Source organism: Zonotrichia albicollis, chromosome 11 (assembly GCF_047830755.1).
Source record: "Zonotrichia albicollis isolate bZonAlb1 chromosome 11, bZonAlb1.hap1, whole genome shotgun sequence".
Lineage (NCBI taxonomy): Eukaryota > Metazoa > Chordata > Aves > Passeriformes > Passerellidae > Zonotrichia > Zonotrichia albicollis.
This window is the reverse complement of record NC_133829.1, coordinates 3,567,001-3,589,362: the sequence shown is the minus strand read 5'-3', so window position 1 is coordinate 3,589,362 and position 22,362 is coordinate 3,567,001. Positions and strand designations below refer to the sequence as shown.

Below are 22,362 nucleotides of genomic sequence, written 5' to 3'. Positions count from 1 at the left end.
TGGAAGCCATCCACAAAACTTCAAGATCTGTCTCAGAAATTACTTGTCCAAACTTTGCCCCTTTAAGCATTCCCTGCCCTAGCCACAGATTCCTTGCTCAATTGCAGATCTACCACATATATACAGCCAATGGAGAGGTAGATCCCCCAGCCTGGAAAGCTGTTCCACATCTAGACAGATTTACTTATGGTGCTTTCTCAAAAAACCAGAGATTTTTCACAAAATCAAAGACTCAGCATCTACTGTTTCCAATGGCGAAATAATAAAAATTTATTAATGCAGTTGCAGCAAGAAAGCAGTCAGATTGTCAGTGAGAGATGACAAGGTGCTGAGTTGGACGTTTGGCTGGACACCCACAGTGGGACCCCTGGGAGCTGGTTTGGTCCAGCTCCGTGTGGACGCCAGTGTCACCCGGGGTTTTTAGGACAACAGTGACACCAGAGGGAGAAAAAGCCTCGTAAACCACAGGAAGGTAGCTCTTCCCAGAAGCACAGTGGTTTCCCTCATAAAAGAACAGCAGGTGTTAGAGTGTCACCGAGGGACTTGACTTCGACCACAAAGCCAAGAAAACTCAAGTGCCTTTAGTAAATCTCGGCTTCTCAGTGACCTCTGAGGGAGCAAATCTGCCAAGGCTAAATTGGCTGACTTTTAGGCCAAAGCCAACGATTTATCTGTGTTGGTTAGGCTCAAATCCTGGAGGCTTTACTGAGATTAGAAGAAAACTTGCTCAGCAGAGAGCAAAGCAGCAGCCAGAATTTGGCCTTTCTGAGGGCAGGGAGGTGCAGTTCTGTGGGAAGGCTTTGGGAAGGGTGACACAGAGCAGCGAAGGAGTTGCAGTGCCCAGAGCAGGTCAGTGTGGTACATCTGTGCCCTGATCCCAGCCTTTTGGGGCTTGTGCCAAATTCCAGTCCTTTCCATGCAAGAGCTTTGCTTGGGAGTGGTCCTAAGGGGCAACCATGGAGGTGGGAGCTGTGCTGCCTTGTGTGAAGCAGAAAATCTCTGCAGAACTCCCAGTGCTGCTGCAGCTCTGGGTGAAATAGAAATGTGTGTGTGTCAGAGAGGGAGAGAAGAACGCCTGGGGAGATGAGAAAGGCTGAAATGACTCACTCCTTGTCTTTTTTGTCTAATTTGGTAGATAATACAGGGTGTGATGCTTCACTGCCTCCTCGCTGAGTTCCAGGCAGTCAATGAAAGGATCCAGCTGGATCCAGCCCTTATATGGTGCAAAATGAGGCCGGGAGAAGCGGGCACAGGGACACGCAGGCTGCAGGCGCCTCGGCCCCGAGGTGAGATGTTCTTCTGCTGGGCAAAGGTTTATGGTTGTGAGACAAAGCCAAAATTGGAGGTGTTCCACTTTAAAGTAGTGTTAAAAAGTGGCATTTGACACTTTATACAAATATAAGCCCAGGCACGGTGCAGTAACAGCAGCAGGTGATGGCAAAGAGGGTAAATCCAGAAATCCCTCGTGGGGAGCAGAGCAGCTGGGGCTGCGCGGGGAGCGCAGGATGAGCCCCAACAGGCAGGAGCAGGAGAATGCCAAGGAAAGGGGATCAGGAGAGCAATGCTGGGAGCTCCCTAAGCAGGGCTGGGCTCCTAACTAAACAGGGCCTTGTTCTCCAAGCAGGAATTTGGCTCCCTCAGCTTGACTTTACTTCCCAAGCCCAGCCTTGCTCCTGAACAGGACTCAGCTCCCTCAGCTCGACTTTTCTTCCTGAGCCCGACTTTGCTCCCTTAGAAGGGCTTTGCTCTCTGAACAACGCTTCGCTCCCCGAACAGGACTTGCTCCTTAAGCCGGGCTCTGGTCCTTAAGACGGGCTTTGCTCTTTAAACCGGGCTCAGATTCCCGCCCAGGAATTTGGCGGGAGCCGCCAGCAGCCGGCAGGGGGCGCCACGGCGCAGCGGGGCGGGGCCAGGGGCGGGGCCGAGTGTCCGGGGGCGGGGCCGGGGCTGAGGGCCGGGGCTGAGGGGCGGGGCCTGTCCCGGTGCCGCGCACACCCCGCAGCTCCCGCCGCAGCCGCGCAGCGCCCGCAGCCCCGGGGCCACCGCGCCCCGACCCCGCGGCCCGGCAAGATGTGGCGGCGCTGGGAACCGGGATGGGACGAGAAGAGGGAGCTGCAGGAGCTCAACTCCCGCCTGCGGGTCTTCGTGACCCGCGTGCGGGAGCTGGAGGAGGAGAACCGCTTTCTGGCGCAGGAGCTGGCGGAGCTGCGGGAGCAGGAGCTGATCGGGCTCCAGGTGCCCGAGCAGGAGCTGGCCTGGCTGCGGATGCAGCTGGAGGAGCTGACCCGGGCGAAGCTGGAAGCGGAGCTGGAGCGGGACGGGCTGCGGCGGGAGCTGGAGGAGCTGCGGGCGCTGGGCGCGGAGGTGCTGGGGATGCGGCGGCGCCTGGAGCCCGAGCTGGCCGCGCAGCGGGCGCTGCTGGAGCGGCTGCGGGGCGAGTGCGTGGCCCTGGAGGAGCTGCTGCTGGAGCTGCAGGCCGAGCACGGGCACATGGCGGAGCGGCAGCGGCGGGAGGCGGTGGAGATGCGGGAGCTGCGGCTGAACCTGGCCGCCCTGCCGCCCCCCTTGGCCGGGCTGAGCCTGGAGGAGCTGGAGGAGACCTACGAGATGCTGCTCAACCAGAGCTGCCGGGAGACCCTGCTGCGCTACCAGGAGCAGATCCAGGTGCTGCAGGAGCAGGAGGCGCAGCGCAGCCGGGAGAACCTGGAGCTGCTGCGGGAGGAGAGCCGGCAGTGCCGGCAGCACCTGGAGGATCTGCACCGCCAGGGCGAGGAGCTGGTCGCGCTGCGGGAGCGGCTGGAGCAGGAGATGCTGGCCCTGCAGGACCGCCACGGCGCCGAGCTGGAGGAGTACCAGGTGGGTGGCACATGGGCCCCGCTGCCGGGACTCTCCCGCTTCCCCTGACACTCCTGTCACTCGCGTTTTCCCTTCAGTTCTGGTCCATGGCGCGATGTGAGCCTGACTTTCCCGTCCCTCCTCCTTGCTCTGCTCCGGGAGCAGCTAAAGCCGCTCTCACTCGGTGTGGTCCGGGCTTTCCCACCCCGCTTTCCCTCCTGGCAGTGGGATCTCCCAGGCTGGAGGAGGAGGTGGCCCAGCAGGACCTTGGGCCCTTCTCTGTGTGGGGCGGGGAGTCCCTCAGAGCCCCTGAGGGGTTTGGGGAGAGCTGGGTGTGACTCAGAAGGGAGACAGTGACCCTGAGGACATCATCCTGGTGACAGGTGCTCCCTTCCCAACCTGCCCTCGGCAGGTGGCCAAGAGCATGGAGCAGGCACACGGCCTTGCCAGGCTCCTGGCAGGCTTGGCAGGAGCGCTTGGGACACGGAGCAGCCCCTGGGAGCAAATGAACCGTGGGACACGGCTCTGAGGCTTCGGGGTGGCCTGTCCCCATCACAGAAATATTCCGGAATTTCTTCCTGTTTTACACCCAGTGTGCCTTGAGCCTCGGGAAAAGCTTGTGGTCCACAGCGTAGTTAAGAAAACTTAGTGTAAAGGCGAGAAGATGCTGGAGGTGGATGTTGGAGGCGTCAAGCAGGGGTTAGAGCTGAGGGTTTGTTTGTGTCAGGATGGTGTTCGGTGTGATGTGTGATCCCCCGTGTGTGTGGGAGGGGATCAGCTCCTGCCGGAACAGCGGAGCATCCGCTCATCCAGCTCCGAGGGGAGAGCGCATATTAGATCATGCAGCCCATCCATCCATTTCCTGAGGGCAACATTTCTTTTGTTCATTGTTAGACCCTTTATTAACACCCTGCTGGAGCTCGGTGTGTGCCCGAACCCCGTGTTTGCCCAGCTTTGTGCAGATTATGGTGATGTTGGCAGCTGGGAAGGGACTAGGACCTGTGGCTCTGTGTGTGTCTGGTTTTTGTACTCTGCTGGATTGTTTGGAAGCTGCATAGTTTGCAGATGCTGTGAACTGAGACAGATTAGGTATGTAAGAAGTAATTGGAAAGGCTCTTAACTTTTAAATATTTTTTTTCCCATTTTTGACAGGACAATTCATTCTGACAGTCACATATGTAAACGTTCCCAAATCTTAGTAATACAACAACAAGAAAAAAGTGTGTTGAAAATATCTGACCATTTTCACCAGAAATTAAATATTATCTAGATGTATATTCAAATATGTCATAGGGTTTATTAATTCTGAAGGATGTTGTGTTTGGGTTTAATGAAAAATGCCTTTTTGCAGTTGCCAGTCTGCTGTACATGAGAAATAAAATCTTTTGCTCACATACAGGAAGAAAAATTATGGAATGCGTAGGAGCAGCTGTTTCAGGTTCCGTTCTTGGGATCAAAGCTTTTTTTTTCCTCACTCATTTCTCTTACTGGTTGAAGTATGTTCAGCATGGGTTTTAAACTGCTCTTTAAAAAGCATCAATTCCATGCTTATTTATTGTAGAGTGTCATGCAAAAATTATATGTATGCACAGATTAAAGTCAAGTTATTATTGTTCATTGCAGCTGCAATGGCAATTAGATTTATTCATATTTTCCATATATCATCCAGTTGCCTTATATGTTCATCTTTGCCTCCTGAACTGCCCTTATCCTCCCTGAAGCTTTCAGCAGTGTTGAGTCAAAAAAAATAATTTGGAGTTATAATGCAGCTGAACCAGGCAGGCAGTAAATCATACACTGGAAAATTTTCCCTAGTCCTGAGTGCTAAAGGGATGAACTCAGTAGGTCTCTTCCTTCCATAATTTTAGCTGTGTGCCATGAGAATACTGATGCAAAAACTCCTGGTGGTTTGAAAACCCTGAATTATTTGGATGTAAAACCATCCATGGCCCATCCTGCTGCTCTGAAACGAGGCAGATATTTTTAACTGATAAGAGTGGGTTTAAGATCAGCTCCTGTGTCAGTGCTGTGAGCTCAAGAGAAGGAGAAAACATCTTGTCAAATGCACATTTAATGCTGATATGTCATGTGCCGTTCTCTGTGTAGCAGTTTCAAGCCAGGCAAGTGCAGGGTGAGTTCCTCCCCTGCTGAGCCATGAATGAGCCATGGGATCAGTAAATAGTTCCAGATGGAAAGGGCTGGGGCCTGGAGTCCTCTATTCCCTCACTAGGTACAGCTTGGACAACCCAAGTAAATTCTTTCCCCCCTGCTGCCCTTCTAAAATTTCCCAGTGCTGCCTGGAAAGGAGCACATGAAGGGTGAGAAAACAGTTTCTATTCCTTTACTTAGTCCTAGCAGGACATCCCAGGGATTTGGGGGCTGTGATTGATGTGGCTGGGAAGCAGATCTTTCCAAGAGAGTCCTGTGTGAAGAAAACACCAGATCTGCCAAGCAGAGGTTACCTTTTGCAAAATGGGTTTGTTGGCTCGCAATCTGCTGGACTTTGATGGATTGGTTCCTGTGCTTTTTGGTGTGCTTGGAGACAGCACTTGAGGCCAGTTGTCTTCTGCTTTGTGTTTGAGCATCAGGGATGGAGGGCTGGGTGTCTGGCTGTCTGCCACCAGTCTATAGAGTGTCTGCTCCCACTGGAATTAATTCCTTTGGAACTGCTGCACAGCTGGCTGGGCTGTGTGGCCCCTTATGGTAATCATGAGCTCCAACTCTTGGATCCCCAGTGCTCTCCAGCCCCATGGGCAGAATCCAGGTGGATTTTCAAGCCCAGACTGGAGAACTTGGGGGTGAGGGACTGAAGCTCCTGTGTTGTTGGATAGGTTTGAAGAGCCCCTGTCTTTCAGAGCTCCCCATACTCTGTAGTCCAGTGTAGAAATTTCCTGTATGGATTTTTCTGGGACTGCATTTTAAAGCTCTGCACATGTATAGGTTATTCTGTGTTTAATCCTGGAGGCCAGAAACATCTGAATCATTTAACTTTTGTACAAGAGCTCTTAGGGATTGGTTTTCTTCTTCACCTTCTGCTGACTCCTGGTTCTGTTGCACCCAGGCCATTCTTGCTGAGTAACCTTTTCCTTTTAAAAAACAGTACTTGTACTTTTATTCCCTTCTCACCTCGGGGTTTTCCTTTGTGTCTGTGCTGCTCTTGAGCAGGATTGTTCCCTCAGAGCTGCTGAAGGTCTGCCTGGCCATGGGATGGTGCCTCCCCTGGGTCTGAGGGAGGATTTTGGGGGGTTTTAGTGCTCTTTCAGATAAGCAGATATGATTTGTCTTCTGCCATAAAAAGGGAATTTTCAGTACACTGAAGACTGTAGGCAAGGGTTGTCGTGTCAGGGGAAACATCAGTGTAATCATTTAGCAAGAGCTGCAAAGGCAAATGAAGAAATTCATGTGTTATATAGAGAACTGTACCCACGTGTATAGGCAAATATAGGCAGCTTCCTTCATAGAGCTTTCTTTTAGTTTTACTTAAAAAACCCAAAACTATTAATGTTTGACATGCCAGCACTTTATATTCTTAGTTCTTACTTCTGCCTAGCACATCATGCTGGCATTAACAGCAGAGTCCCCTGCTGTATCTTCATTTTTATGCTGTTGCTCATACTGTGATACTGGAGCACTGCCTGCCTATAAGTGATATATTTTGAATTTTTTAAAACTAAACCATCAGTGCCTTGATTTTCCAGTTTGATTGCAAAGCAGTTTTCAGACTGAAATCTAAAATACCCTGTTGTGAATTCCTGTTTAGTGTTGTACATGAGGTTTTGCTCTGTAAATGACATTTCAGAGTTCCTGCATATTGCAGAGTGACGTGAACAAAACAGAATTGGGCCTTTGTTTATATTTAATTTCTGTCTTCCCAGCCCCCAGAACAAATTGCAATCTATAGCATATTAGTTAGCAAGTTTAGAGATTTGGTATTGCTGGATGGGCCTCAAAGCAGGTGTCCAAATACTGCAGAAAACTTGAAGGAATCACTGGAGGTTCATCTTTTACCTTGTGAGCACTGTGGGCATCTACGGATGCTCAAATTCTAAAACTGGTTTGAAACCAGACATCTGTGGAACTGAAAATACTGGAACTGAAATAAGGTTCTCATGGCAAAGCAATTGCTGAAATTTCTGATCTCAAGTGTGATTTAAGTGTGTCTTAAAATGACCAAACAAGTCACATATAAGTCTTGTAAAGAAGTGTATTTTCCTTGTTATGTGTGCTTAATAACTTTTGAACAGGGCATCTGAATGGCTTAAACTGAATTAATTTAACCAGCTTAGTAAGGAATAAAGTGAACTTAGCATAAAATTTGCCTCAGAAACAATTTATTTCAGCTTGTATATGGGGAGGTGATGGAGCTGATTGCTTCTGGTTCTTGAAGTGGTAGAGCACTGATGTACTTTTGTATAAGTTTTTATTTTAATTAAATTTTTTATGTTTTAAGGCCTTGAAGTTTACATATTTTATGTTCTTTCAAAACTAAAAATAATTTGTTTCTTTTCAGAGAATAATTGATGCCCTGGAAGAAGAGAAGCAGTTCCTGACCATGTCAATCACAGATTACCTGAGGGACTACCAAGAGCTCCTGCAGGTGAAAGCAGGCCTCATCCTTGAAATTGAAACCTACAGGTAAGATTTGTGGTCACACTTTATTCTCTAGACAGAGTATAATTTAAATCCCTTTTTATAGATATGGGAGCCCCATTCATCCCCTTTCCAGCATTTAAAATACAAGCAGTGACTTTGGGAGTCTCAAGGCTCTACAACCAATATAATTCATAGGAATCCTATTAACCTGGTACAAATATCATGGTATGTAAGAAACCTTCTTAGTCCTGGTAGAATGGATATCAGATTGATGGGGATTTTGGGGGCAATATTTGGTTACAAGCTGAGGAGGCAATATCCCTAAATTGCAATCAATAAAACTTGAGGTTATGTAGTTGCTGTCAATTTACGTGGCACATTTCATTGTTTAAATATGTTGATTAGTGACCACCTGCAGCACTGATGTAAGCAGTGAGTTCCCCATCCTTGTTGCAGTTGTAGGATAGTGGGAAGATAACAGAAAAGTCCGTTTGATTAAGTCCTGCCTTTCTCCATCCTTGATTTGTTATGAAAACATGTTTAGATCAAATGGGAGATAAGAGCAAACAACATTCCTGCTAATGAATCTTCAGGACTGTACCTCTCTCTAGCCACTAAATAGCTGTGGGGTTGAAAAGGCAGAGTAATTCTCTTGTCTGGGAATCATGATGTACACGGCACAAAACTGATTTGGAATGAAAAAAATCCTAAATAACCCAAAACTGATGAACTGGAGGAAGATCCTTCCTTCTTGTAAAGATGATGTGTTTTTTCTACAAATAGTACAATATTTTCAACAAATTTGATTGAGATACTGATCTTCAAATACAGAGAGATGTGCAATTATTACTGAGGAAAGGGATAATTTGTGAAAATTTATTGTCAGGCTACTTCTGTATTTTTTTAAGGAGACTGCCTCTGTCATTACACTGGATGCTTTATTAATATTCAGCCTGTGTAAATAGATGGGGTGTTTCCAGTTAAATATAATACATGCTTCTGTGTCCTAAAGCATTAATGCTGTGTCCTGAATGTGAACCAGTTAGTCAGGATAAAGAGAGCACCAGCTGAGTTATGGGTGAGGTGTGTGGACTGTCAATCCACTGATGCATTTGAAATTTAATTTCAGTTGCATAACTGAAAATATGGGAAACTTGAAATAACTTCTGAGGAGCTTGATAAGGAGCAGTGAGCAGAGAATGTCTTCATGGAAGAGCACCAACAGTCTGTTCAAGAAGCCTTGTCTGCAAGGAGACACAGACCAAGGCTGGTTTCTGGAGGAGATAAAATCACAGACAGTGGGGGACGAGTTATCTGCAGTCACTTGATAAGCAACAGTGTGTTGCTTGATGTTTGGGGATCCCTGTGATCCTTGGAAAGCCAGCAGTGTCTGGAGCATTACTGTGGAAGTGGTAGCCAGCTGTGATCCTTATCTGTGTGTGTTAATTCTGTTAACTTTGCTAAAAAACATGATTCTTCTGAATTTAATCCCAGCTCTGTTGTTGACTTTCACTGCTGTTGTTAAACTTTCTCCCTTGGTTTATTCATCTGCAAAACAGGATTAGCGCTGTCACAATAGCAGAATTATCAGAGTTGTTTTGATGATTAGTATTCATCCAGAGCTAGGAATGATAATGCCCAGATATTCAGTTGTTTGAAAACCTTGTAAGCCCATGAAATTCTGGAATTTCTTCAGAGTTGTATCACTGATTATCTGAGTATTATTGGCTTGTCTAAGGATTCCCTGCCCTGTTTATAGAAAGGACAACAATTCAGCATCACCTGCAGTGTGTTTGTTGTCCAGTTCAGAAGCTCCCTAATCCACAGGGTTTCTTCATCTGATGGATGTGAATGCAGCTTGGGTCACTGATGGCCTTGGCAAGGCAGATGTCAATGGAAAAATGAGCATCTGCCCACTGAAGATGGGATAAGAATAAGAGAATGGGCCTTGCTACAGATAAAAAACTTCCAAATGCCAGCAAACAAGCTTCTTTTAAAATATCAGAAGCTGAAAAGCTATTGTTTTGTGGTTTTACATATATGCAGTTTTACCTATTCCTCTTCTCTACTTTTTCTCTCTTTATTCAAGAAAATAGTTCATTCCTTCTTGTGTGTCTCTGTCAACCCTGCTGTGAGAGGAGACCCAATCAGTAAGGTCAAGTAGGAGAGTTCTGGACAGCTCATTCATGTGCTTTTTCAAATCCTGTTCCTCTCCCAGGTCTTTTTACCTGTGGAAAGAAGGGCATGTGAGCACAGCTTCAGTTGGTTATCAGAGGATGCTGCCATATACCCTGGCTTATGCAGACTGGAAACAAAAGCCACCTATTCACACTCAGTTTAGCATCCTGAGCTTTCCATGGAGAGCTTCCCACCAAGGCCCTGGCATTTCCTTTCCTCCTGGCCCCGTAGGTTGAGGGTGTGGTAGCTGGTCTTGGAGCCTTTTTGCCTCCCACCGTGTGTTTTCTTTTTGTTTTACAACTCATTCAGTTATGTTACAAGATCAGTTCTTTCCATTAGTCACCATTGCTCCTGGAGTGGGAAGAAGGATCACTGCTGCAAGGAACACCCTTCCTGAAGGTCCAAGTGTGTTTCCTCTCTGACTCTGCTCACCCTTCCTGCTCTGGGAGCTGAGATTCACTCAGGAAGAGAAATATGTGGCTTTGTGGAATTACACCTCATGGGAATATTCATTCTTAAGCCCTTTTCTCACTGTTGAAGTAAATATTTATCAAGTGTCTCACAGTTTTGTTCTGTGTCCTTGGAACCCTTCAAAACCACAGCTACTTAACTATGCTTAGGTTTTATTTCCAGAGAGAAGTGGTGAATTAGTCACCCTGTAAAAATCTTGATTTTAAAAAGAGATAGAAAACCTGCCTAGAATCTGAATTACTCTCAGATCTTTCTCCTTAGCTAGCAGAAACTTCTCTTCACATAGCAGAGGCTGCCCAGAGGCTGTACCAATAGGTTCAGGAGCTTTTCTGTCCTCTCTCAAATATGTTGTTGAAGGGCAAAATATTTCACTTTGAAATTCCAGTGTGATAGAAGCGTTCTGTTCAGGTTACCACCCTGCATTCTGAAGCACCAAAGGCTACAAAACTTTTTTCTTTTTTATTTCCATGGTCATTGTTAGGATCTCTGAACACACTTGCCAGGTGAACTTTGACTTGTGTTCCTCCATCAACACTTCTGACCCTTTCCATGCCTTCCTCTCACAGAGTCATCACCAGCATTAAGCTCCTGTGAGCCACTCACCACAGCTTTTTCAGTCACTCTCATTTCTTCCTCTTCATAACTTGTACCATCCAATAGGTTCCACTCCTGTATGGGTTTCTTTTTGAGAACACACTGAGTTTGCAACACCTGGGGAATTTAACATGCAGTACCTGCTGTTGTTCACACTCCTTGTCCTCCTGTCCTGGGAGGATGGAGAAAGGGTGTGGAATGGCCTTGATCCCCTTCCTGGAGAGGTGGGGATTTTTTGTAACTCCTTAGCAAATACCCAGGATAGAGAGGATGAGTTTTTATGGCTTGCTGGGCAACTGCCTCATCTGAGATTTTGGGTTTCTGTAGTTGAAATGAAGTCATTACTGTCCTGAATGCCCATAATAAAATTTGCACTACATCCTCTTGTTCTCTTTCCCCACCCCAACCACTTTATCTCCTCCTCCTGCTCTCATGGACTGGTTGTTTCTGTTGTCATCCAGCACAGGCTGACGAGCATGGCCCTGCTAACTTTAGATAAATGCCATTAATAATGAGATGAGCTAACAGTGCAGTTGGATTATTTTCTGGTAACACTTAAATTAAGTGTTAACAAAATGGGAGTATATGTCATTTAGGACCTGATTTCCCAGAAGTAGCTGACATGGTTATTTTTTTTAGAAAAGTGCTGCTTGGGGCAATTTTTTTTTTTATTATTACTATGAGTGCTTAAAAGTTCATTCAGTTGAAATTAATTCTTTGGGCAGTTTAATTTTAAAAGCAGACCTTACCACCAAGAGGCTGTTATTAGGAAAGGATGCAGAGGAATAGAGAAGCAAAATGACTTGCATAAATTCAAGCTATGGTCAAGCTGGGCAGCCCAAGCTGAGTTTGCTGGCTCAGTACAGTACACTGCTCTTTCTCGTGCCAGTTTAGTAAGCCAAGCTCAGTTTAACATTTTCTTGGTTTCTGATAAGCATGAGGTCATACATATTATGAAGTGCCCAGTGAAATACTGATTCTCTGTCCAGTTTTACAGAGGTTTCAGGAAGCTTTGCCTTTCACTTTCAGTAGCAACACTTCAGATCCAGCTTTTCTGTGGGCTGCTGCCCTTTGCCATATACAGTTACCTCCTGGAACTTATTTTTAGTGACCTCATGGGTTGCTGCAGCAACTGAACAACTGTTGTTTTAACAGCAGCCAGAAATCCTTAGTCAAACTCCCCGCATTCCTGCTTTCCTTCGTCATGGTTAACACTTTCCCTGCCAGCTCCTGGGTGTGTTTCTGCAGCGTCACCACCAGCTTCTCTGGCAGGTCTGTCAGAGAAATTTGTTTGGCACTCACTGGCTCCATCAGATCAGATGTTTGGTCTTGGGAGCATTACGTGTGTTGAAGGGATCTAATTCCCATGAAGCTTCTCTCAGCTTGGAGAAAGATAAATTACTTTTACTGTGGGTTTTTTCAGCTCACAAAATAGAAGGAAAGATGCCCATCTGAGCCTGTTTTAGGTAATTCTAACCCGGCTTTTCTTCTGGATCTAGACAAATCTATCAAGGCTGAGAAAATCTTGCTAATGATATTTTGCTGGGCCAAAGTGATCAGTCATGGGAAGTGTGAAATATACAGGTGATGTTAAAACACCTGCTTTGTTAGTTTTGACATAAATGTCCAGCAGAGGCGTTTGTACCCCAGTCCTGAGTGGCTTTCAGCTCCTGCCCTGGGGAGGCAGAAGCCTTGGCTATCACAGTCCTCCAGCCTTACTCTTGCCAGCTTTGATGTTGCAGCTGTGTCTTATCAGTGCAGAACATCTGGCATTCCCAAGGCCAGAAATGCTGTCAGTGGCTGGTGGGAGCAGCACAAACCCACCAAGTTCCTGTGCTGCCTGCAGCCTTGCCTTGCCCAGGGCATGGCCTGATGTAGCATTTCCAGGCTGCTGCCCTGGCGCTTCCTGGAAGTGTGGGAGCTGTTGGAGTGTCACTGCCAAAAGGGACAGGGACACACACAGAGGGCATTAAAGGAGACCAAGCAGTTTCTGACACAGAGAATTTCCCTACTCCTTTTTTGTGAAATGTGATGTGCTGATTTCCAGTGGAATAGGAACTAAGAATAGTTAATTTAACACTGTAAATTGTTTCCTCCAGCACTGTGTTTGATAGCAGCAGTTATACTTTCCTTCATTTTTCATTTCACAATGATACAACTTGCAAATCCTCCTGTAACAGTTCCCTCATATCACACTTCAACACCACCTTTACTACTCTTTTACAAACAGGAAGGTTGCTGTCATTTTTTTTTTCCATTTTGACTTTTTTTTTTTGTAAAACATCTTGCCCAGAGAAACTGTGGCTGCCCCATCCCTGGAAGTGTTCAGGCCACGTTGGATGGGACTTGGAACAACCTGGAATAGTGGAATGTGGCAACTACAGGATAATTGTTTCAATTCCTAAGACTTATAAGTGTAAAATATTATGCTTATTGTTCCCAATATTTTAATGAAATGCCCTTTGTGTTTTGCAGAGCTTTGTTAGAAGGGGAGTGCAAGCCGTGGATTATATGGAGAGAAGAGTATGCAGGGAAATTGCCTCAAGGTAAAATATGAATATTTTAAAACTAATTTTGAATTAAATACAACTGGAAATCATTATGTTATACTCTTCCTGATGTGTATTTTTATGGGTGTATTGCAAAGTGAATATTGAATTTGTTTTGAGTGTTAATATTTTAAATCAACATATTGCTCTTCTATGTGAGATACCTTATAAAATCATGGCTTGAGTGGAGGACATAGGGAGTGATGTTTTGTAGCTCTAAAGAACTTTTGGATGTCCATAGGTCTTAAAAGAGTTCTGAAGTATAAGGCAAGAGGTGTTTAACAGAACATGTAGTTAAAAATAAGGAGTTCATCATCCTGAGGCATTGTGAGTGTTAAAAAGTTCACGTGGGTTTAAAGAGATATCTTAGCAGAGTAATGAAAGACAAATCAAAGACTCACTAAACATAAAGATACCATTTCTATCTTAGGAGCTGCAAATCTCTGGAGGCTGTGAGAGTATACAAGGGAAGTATCACTATTTACTTGCCCTGTTCTTATACTCTTCCCTGTGTATCTACTTTTGGTCCCTGCAAACAGGGTTTTAGATAAGACAGACCTTCACTGTGACTGCTGTGGACATTGCAATTAATAACAGAATTAATCTGGATAATACTCAGGAGTTTAGCAATGTGGGGTCATTATTGTAGTCCCAGAAGACATTTGAAGGCTGTGTATGTAGCAGGAAATGCAAGAGGCTCAGGCTGAAATGCTCACAGAGCTCTGCCTGTGCTGTTAAATTGTGAACATTGTGCCTGCATCTGGCCAGCAGAGTTTGGGTCTGGACTAGCCAGTACTTCTGCAGACAGTGCTCAGCATATTCACAGAACAGGGAAGGAAATACAGAAATAATACAGGAGACACTACCAAAAGTCAGAGAAGATGTGGTAGCTTTTTAGGAGTGAGAGATGTGTGTGTGCAGTACTGGTTGGTCTTACCTGTCAGATATTCTGGAACATTGTATTAATTTCTATAGACAGAGCCTAAAAGGTTCTTTGTTTCTCTCCCTTGTTGTTCTTTACTGTGAGGCTATGAAGGGTTGTATTTGTGTTTGCAGTTTCTAGTATGTGGTGGGAGTGTGCCCTTGAATGTCAATAGGAACTAAGAAACTTCAGTAATGAAGTAAAAAACCCAGCCTGTGATATCAGCATACATTATTTAATAAGAAGTTGTAAATGAATGTCATTATAAATATAAAAAGTGTAATTCCTCAATAAATGCCACAATACCCAGTAGTGCACAACAGGTAAAATTAGCAAGATCTTGCAACTTGAGAAAAAGCTTTGCTTTCAGCTTTAATGTAATTTACCACAGACTTAATTAACAAGCAAAACCTACAGGAATGCCTGTACAAAGCTCCACTGAAAATGAAGACGTGATTTCTTTCATAAAACATAGTGCATGTTTTCATAGTTCATGCCCTCTATTTGATGATATTTTAAATACAAACCATTATTTTAATGCTTGGTCACCTGTGCTCTCTTTGCAGATCTTATAAACACTTTGTATACAAACTACACTGATATTTACTCTACTTATCAAGAAAGCAATAGAAGTAGAACTTCACCAGCTCCCAGGATCCCTGACATGAGGCACAGAATGCCAGTGACAAATATGAGCAGCTCTGCACATTACTCAGCCCACTCCACACTGTCTGGATCACACACAACAACGGGGGGAAGAACTTTTGGAAGGGACCTGCTTGGTTCAACATATCGCCCTTCTACGACTGTCACAAAGGATGAAAGGATTGTAACAGACCACAAAGAGCTAAGAACATTTACTCCAGACTACAGTAGCTGGAGAAGCACTGAAATGCAGCAAAAGAGGATTCCAGAAAGGAAGAAAACAGAAGTTACAACTTCATCCACAGTATCTTTTTCAAAGGAATCAACACATGCTGAAAGATCAGACAAGGACCACAAGCCTGATGCTGAAAGAAGTAAACCAGGCTTCACTAGATTTCCAGCCTATGAGCTGATTACCAATGCAAAACCATCTAAATATGAAGAAACTATAATTGAAACTCGGACCACACTAAAAGACAAAAGAGGTGGCAGCAAACCAACCGATGAGAAGACATCTCTGCTGAAAGAAAAAGATAAGCTGGAGAAACAAACAAAGGATGAGAAAAAGAAAACTGATGAGAAATCTTTTATAGAAGAAACTCTCGATTTTGGGAGGAAGACTGAGCAGAAAAAATATATCCATGAGGAAATTAGCCAGAAGGTAACAGGCAGTGATAGTTCTGCTGCAAGAACTTTGAAAAGCGAGGCAACCAAAAAAGATGCAACTGTGACCTCGGAATCAAGAAGCAAAGATGTCATTGAGGTACCAATCACCATTGAAAGGCCTGTTCCTGACAAAGAGCCTCAGAGAAATAAAGAAGTAAGGGTACAAGGTGTTAAAACTTCCATGGGAAGAGAAACAGATGAACATGTAACTCAGTCTGCTGAAACTCGCCTGAGGATTTCAGAATCAGAGTCCAGTCTGGAAGATCAAGAGCAAATTAAGGATGGGAGCCATAAAATGGGAGCTCTGCCAACTGAAAGCATAGCAGAGAATATTGTTGCTGACATTCTTAAAAGTTTCACACACTCTTCTAGTTCACAGATGTCGACAGACACCAAAGTGACTTATTTTGATAAGAAAGAACAGGAAGATGAAGGGAAAATAAAGACTGAGTTCACAGTGCAGTCTCAAGTTCAAGAAGACATAGCCATTTCTGATGAAGGTGACTTAGGACACCTATCAAACCAGGATGTTAGAAAAGTGATTCGAGAGGGTGTTGAGGGGACTCCTTCCAAAGAGGAGATAGAAGATATTGTCCATCACGGCCTGAAAGGAAGCGAGAGCGGAAAGAACGTGTCTGTGAATGTGGAGATTGTAGAGGAGCCACTGGATTACACCACCGATGAAAGGAGTGATTTTTCAACACCTTTCCAAGTAGAAGAAGTGGAGGATTCATTCCCTGAGAGGGAGAGGCGTTATGGTGAGGAGGAACAAAATGTCACCTTCACGTATGAAGATGTCAAAAAGAAGAAACCGCGCCATGAGAGCTTCACTCATGTGGAAGAAGTAACTGAGGAAGATGACTCACCTATTGAACAGAAATATTTTGTATCTGTTCCTGATGAGCATCCTATTATTAATGAAAAAGATGATGACTCAGTCTATGGGCAAATTCATATTGAAGAAGAATCAACTATTAAATATTCTTGGCAAGATGAATTTTTGCAAGGCACACAAAGTAAGAGAGAGGAAGGTGCAAGGTCTCCAGAAGATACCTACAAAGTGGTGGGGGAGGAAGCCAGTGCCCATATTTTAAAAGAGCATCCTCCTGAAGGTGAAAGATCCCATGTTGAATCCATTGTTATTGAAAAAGAAATTAAAATTCCCCATGAATTTCAGACTTCAATAAAAGGGCTGTTATCCAAGGAAACAAAAGACCCTAAACATCAGTTGAAGGAAGCTTTGGAGCAGTTGGAGGGCAGTCTCCCAGAAAGTGTGAAAGAGGAGCTCTCTGCATTAACAAAAGACAGCAGAGTGGACGCTAGTAACTTGGCATTTGATATCAAAAAAGTTGATCAGAAGGAGGAGGGGGGCTCAGTGACCATTGTTGCTGAAGTCAATCTGTCCCAGACCCTTAATGCTGATGAATTTGATGTAGATCGGCTTGGTGAAGTAATCACGAGCGAGAAGGAGAAGGCAACATTACACTCCCTGAAGAAAGAGAGCTCAGATAGGAGCAGTGGGGAAGTTTCTTCCCAGAGTGACAAATACACTCCTTTTGCTGACCAGGAGATCTACAGCTCCTCCACGACGAGGCGCAGTGGTGGCGCTGGCTATCACACCACTGAAAGGGTCGTTTATGACGGTTCCGTTTCGGAAACTGCAGATTATGGAGAGGCCTCTCACTCATCACATTCAGCTGATGAGACCAAGTCCCAGAGGCGTGTCAGGGTTGGCCCAGCAGAAGTCCAGGGGTTTGAGCAGGTCCTGTATGAAGGGCCTGGTTCTGAAATGCTGGAGCTCAGTGCCTCAGAAGATCTCGTTCAGAGAGAGGGGCTGTCAGAATTCAGCCAATCTGTGAAGCACTTCAAACTGGGCCCCAACGAAATCCAAACCACAGAACAAGTCATTTTTACAGGCCCTATTACTACAGTTGTAGAAGAGATGGATTCTGGAAATCTTTCTCAGAAGGTCTCCACAGACTTCAGCAGGACCACAAGACGTGTCACAGTAGGATCAAGGCAAATGACTGAAGGAATGTCTTTTGAGGGGTCGGGTTTGGACTCTCTGGCACTCAACAGCTCAGATGGCTTTTCCCAGGCTGAAGGGGCTGTGGATGTCAGCAGATCAATGAGGCACTTCAGGCTGGGCCCAAAAGAGGTTCACACTGAGCACGTTATCTTTGAGGGGCCCATCTCCGGTAAAGTGGAGGTCAGCAGCACAAGGGACTTCTCACAGGCAGAAAGTTCAGTCAGACAAGTCCAGATGGGTCCCCAGGGCTTTATGACAGCTGAAGAGATCATCTACCAGGGGCCTGCCTCTGAGCACACAGAAATCACTGAACTGGAAGACCAGACCCTTTCAGGAGGCTCAAGAGCCTTCAGGCGCGTTCAAGTAAGTCCTGCAGGAACTCATGCTGAGGAAATCATCTTCTCAGGACCCATTGCTGGAGTGGTGGAAGATCTTTCACAAATAGCAGAGTCATCTGAGAGCAGCAGCTCTGTGAAGCATGTTAAAGTAGGCTCCAGGGAAACAGCTTACACTTTCCAAATGGATGTTTCCAATATGGGTGGAACATCTGCAGAACAGCAAGGGGCAAGGCTGGTGTCCATCAAGCAAGAGCCTTCTGCTGGTCAGCCACAGGTCATTGTTGAAAGCAACCAGCTTGCAGGAAATGAAAGCACAAGAAGTGGCTACGTTCTCTCCAGTTTTTCCCAAGATCAGGGGGAAAAGGTGGTGGAACAGTCATATTTTGATCAAACTGTGCAGTTGCAAAGAACGGTCGGACAAAGGTCGGATACTTCTGAAGAGAAGAAAGTCGCTTTTGTCTACCTGGACCATGAGGAGGAAGATGATGAAGAGAATGATAATGATGGACAGTGGTTCTGAAAGGACTCTCTGATGAAGCCTACATAGCAGTTTGTTTATACCTATTTTATATTATCCTTTTTTTTAAAGAGAAAAAAAGGGATGGGCAAACACTCAAACTATTTAGATTATTAATGCTGGACTGAGAAGTGTTGAATTTAAGCCTCTATTCAGCACATTTTATTTTATTGGAAATTTTATTTTTGGGAGAGATCATGCTCTTAATATTTTTCCTCAGAGTTCTGTGTCTAGTATTTTCAGATTTTTCCACCCATAGAAACAGGAATTTGCTACTGGAGAATTCAAAGGATTCTATTTTTCTGTTTGTTTTATAGCACACCAACTATTAAATGTGTGCTTGAATAGGACTTTTCAAATTATTTTTTTCTTAATACTGTATTGTACTTGGTTACTACAATATTACTATGCAATTCGATTTGAATCTCAAGCTACTGACCACAAATTTAACAGAATATGAGACTAATGAGTGGTAGTAGCTGATTTTCAGTTCCATTTCTGTGTAGTTATATGCAATACCTAATGCATACATTATAAGAGACAGTTATTACAGCTATAAAATTAAATATGATCCTGTAGGATCAAACTAAGCATAGCAAGACTTGACAAAAGTGACATTATTTTTATAGCTTGAATGCAGTGCAAAAAGAAAGAGGTAACACTGAGGTTAGAATTTCTCACAGTATTCTAGGTGAGAAATAGTGAATTTTATGGTTAGACAATAGTATATTTAATATATCTCTAAAATGAAAACAAATTTTAAAACTAGACTGGATGGTGTTCCCACTGAGGTAAGGAGAACTCCTTACAGAATCGGTGGCTGTGTACATTAGTAACCTCAACTTCCTTTGCAGTTCATGGGTTACCTGATACTAGGTATTGCTAAAGGCAAGTGTGAAGAGTCAGACATGACTACAGAGTGCCTAATTTCCTAACACAGTGAAATTAGCTGATATGTGTCCTGTTAGAAGGAAACTTCTACAAATGACATTGATGACACTTATGATCATTGTGTGTCAGCTCATTCCCAGATAATCCTTTGTTTACAAACAAGATGTCCTTTTCAATCACTCCCCCTGCAAACCCAACCTGAGATTTGAATTTGTTTTTCTTCCTTTTTTTTTCCCTCTGAATGTAACATGTGCCTTAGGCCAAAGTTGCCTTTTACTTAAATCGTTTGCAAATAAGCTAATTTCACTTGAATTGCACATTGGTTGAATGAAGGACATAATTTCACTTTATAATTCAGTGACTTTATAAGTTCAGCTTGGAAGCCAGCACAGCACCACTGGCTGGCCTGACCTGGGCAGTGCTGGCAGTAACAAAAATAGCCAAAAAATACTGTCCCTGAGGTAAGGAATACCATACTGGACACGTATGGAAGTACCAAACAGAGGTGAGAAGCTGCTGTTTCTGCACACACACACTCACAAACACAAGCACACACTCACTCGCTGTGCCCACCTCTGCAGAGCAGACACACACCTGGCTGGGGAGGCTGAGCAGCGCCAGCCCGGCCAGTGCTGACTCCCGGATTTTCTTCCTGTGGTTATGTAAGCCCAGTTTTGTGTGTGCTGATCCATCTTAGAATCCAGTTAGACTATCTTAGTCTGGCATGACTAGTCACTTTTCAGATTCCTTACTATTAACAGAAGTAGATTTCTCAAAGCTGACTGCTGCTTTATACTATGAATGTAAATGCAAAGCTGAGAAGCTCCGTGCTGACTGACATATCCTGCTCTCTCAGAATAGGACAGTTTAATCCATGTGTGCCTTAGTTTTACTAAGTTTGAAACTGTACAAAGCTATTAATGTTCCAAAGATTAACTCATGAGGTTTGTCTGCACTGCAAAATTTTCTGAATGTTTTCCTCATTTTGTCTGGAATCATTTGTTGAAATTGGAAGTTCCACCAACAGCTGGAAAATGAATAGGAAACTGAGTTGTGTAGAAGCACTCAAGGCATGTAATCTAAGCTTATTTATACTGTTCACTGTGTAATAGATAATATTTTTTTCAAAACTATTCCTATGTGCTCAGAAAAGAGCCTGTGCTTCTATTTATAAATAGGATGTTAATTATTATAATACTTCTAATCTCATCCTATATTTTTGTTTCCTTAGTTGACTGTATGATTTTAAAGGTGGCAACATCTCTGTGTTTAATAATCATGTACAAGCCAGAATTTTCCAGCTAGGTGCCATACTGCCTGTAATCAGATTCTGTACTTCAAGTATCAAATAACTGCATGAAGGAAGAAGTCAGGTCTGTAGTAAGCAACAGAGGTAAAAATAATGAGGTAAGTTTTCTTGGAATTTTATTCAAGACTTACCATTCTCTGTAAAGCAGATACAAGAATATCTGCAGAAAATATATTTAGCAACCAACAAGAAGCTACTTACAATGCCAAGCCCATTGATGAATACATTGTGGAATCTTTGACAGATTCAGGTGCTTCTTAGGAACAGTGATGCCAAAACTGTTCTGTTTATCTTCACCTGCTGAGAGGATTATAAGGTAAGGTGAGGGAATAAACCAGTGAGGAGCAAGTGACTCATAAAATGCAGGTGCCCTTAGCATTGACGGATTTTAAAAAATTAAAAATCAGTGTTGCTTCCACTGAGGCAACAACAGCTCTTCAGAAATTCCTTTGCACATCACTGTCAGATGCAGTAGGTTATGCCAAGATACCTTTCTGTTTTGATACATAGTCTAGAGGAAAAATTAGTTCAGTGGACTTTATTTCTATTTAAGAGCAGGATTTTAATCAATTATTGGGAAGCTAGGTTATTGCAGAGTACTGGAAATGTGCATTAGCATGATTTTAAAAGGATTTTAAACATTTTAGGCACAGTTCCTTTGCATTAAGAAAGCCTGTGAAAACAAAGTTGCCTCACATATAAAAATTCAAGTTTTAAAAAGTTTTAATATAAGCAACCCATTTTCCACTTAATTCTTATTAACCTGACACATTTAGACATAATGGTAACTTTTGGATAATTCTACCTTCAGACAGCAGAGTGTATTTAGGTGGACAGACATATCCAGCACGCCTCGTGGCTGCATGTGCAGAACTGGGGCTGTAGGTCCATGAATTACTAATGAGAGCAAACATAACCTACTCCCTGGTGTACTAACTCACCCAAGAATTATATCCTGTGGCTGAGCAGATTGGTGACACACCCTCAGTCAGCATGCACTTCTGAAGCTTACTCATATTATGCTTTTTATTAAATAGAAATAAAAACTTTATTTCTTTATATATCTTTAATCTGCTGAGTTTGGATTAAACAAAATGCTTTTAAAATATAATTAGCATTTTAGGGAGGGTAAAAACTCTGTATTTCTATGCTGATATAGACCAGAAGTGGGGCACTGTTTTTTTTCAAATGTGTAAACCACTGGTCTAGGAAGCAAATAGAGCATAGAAGATCAAGAAGGATGTGTGAGATAGCGAGAGCTCTGTGCTGCTGATGTTTGTGAACAGCAGGTGTTTCAAAAGACGGTCAGAATGTTGAACCTGGGTTTGTTGATGTCAGCTGTGTGAAACTTTGCAGGCAGCTTGTGTTCTGGTCATTTGCAATGAAACTGCGTTTTTTGTGGTGGTATAAGCTTTGTGATTTTACACTTTTTCACTCTTGAGTATTAAACAATGAAAATCAATGCAGATGTTTCTCTTTCTTCCTGTCTGATGTTTTTAAGGCTGCACTGTCCAAGAAAAAGGACTCAATGTCTGTAAATACTTTGCTCTCAGGCTGGGCTAATTTTGGTTCAAAGAATGAACCCAATTTTTCATTCCAGCAAAGATTCACCTCTTTCAGGCTGATCATAGACATGATGGCAGAACATGGCATATTCCTTATTCCAACTGCACACAGCACGTGGGGACCAGCAGTGGTTGTGGGGTGCCACAGGTAGTGGGAGAGGCAGAGTATAAAGCAGCACAGAAGGTGGAATTCCCTGAGATTTCAGCATCACAATTGTCCTTGGAACCTGGCACTTGACCGAGGTATGTCTTAACTTTTA

The 22,362-nt window shown here is 43.9% G+C and overlaps 1 protein-coding gene across 1 annotated transcript; it reads left to right on the top strand.

Moving 5' to 3' along the window:
- Positions 1 to 1,953: 1,953 nt before the first annotated feature.
- SYNM (synemin) lies at positions 1,954 to 22,009 on the top strand. Its single transcript, XM_014264684.3, has 4 exons — positions 1,954 to 2,856; positions 7,346 to 7,470; positions 13,147 to 13,217; positions 14,709 to 22,009. Exons 1-4 carry the CDS (start codon positions 2,071 to 2,073, stop codon positions 18,338 to 18,340), a joined length of 4,614 nt encoding a protein of 1,537 aa, XP_014120159.2. The 5' UTR covers positions 1,954 to 2,070; the 3' UTR covers positions 18,341 to 22,009.
- Positions 22,010 to 22,362: the final 353 nt, after the last annotated feature.

Excerpts from the sequence above, each read along its gene's own strand:
- SYNM (XM_014264684.3), top strand. The coding sequence starts at position 2,071 with ATGTGGCGGCGCTGGGAACCGGGATGGGACGAGAAGAGGGAGCTGCAG. Across the intron at positions 2,857-7,345 it reads CCGAGCTGGAGGAGTACCAG|AGAATAATTGATGCCCTGGA; the intron begins GTGGGTGGCACA and ends GTTTCTTTTCAG. Across the intron at positions 13,218-14,708 it reads TGCAGGGAAATTGCCTCAAG|ATCTTATAAACACTTTGTAT; the intron begins GTAAAATATGAA and ends CTCTCTTTGCAG.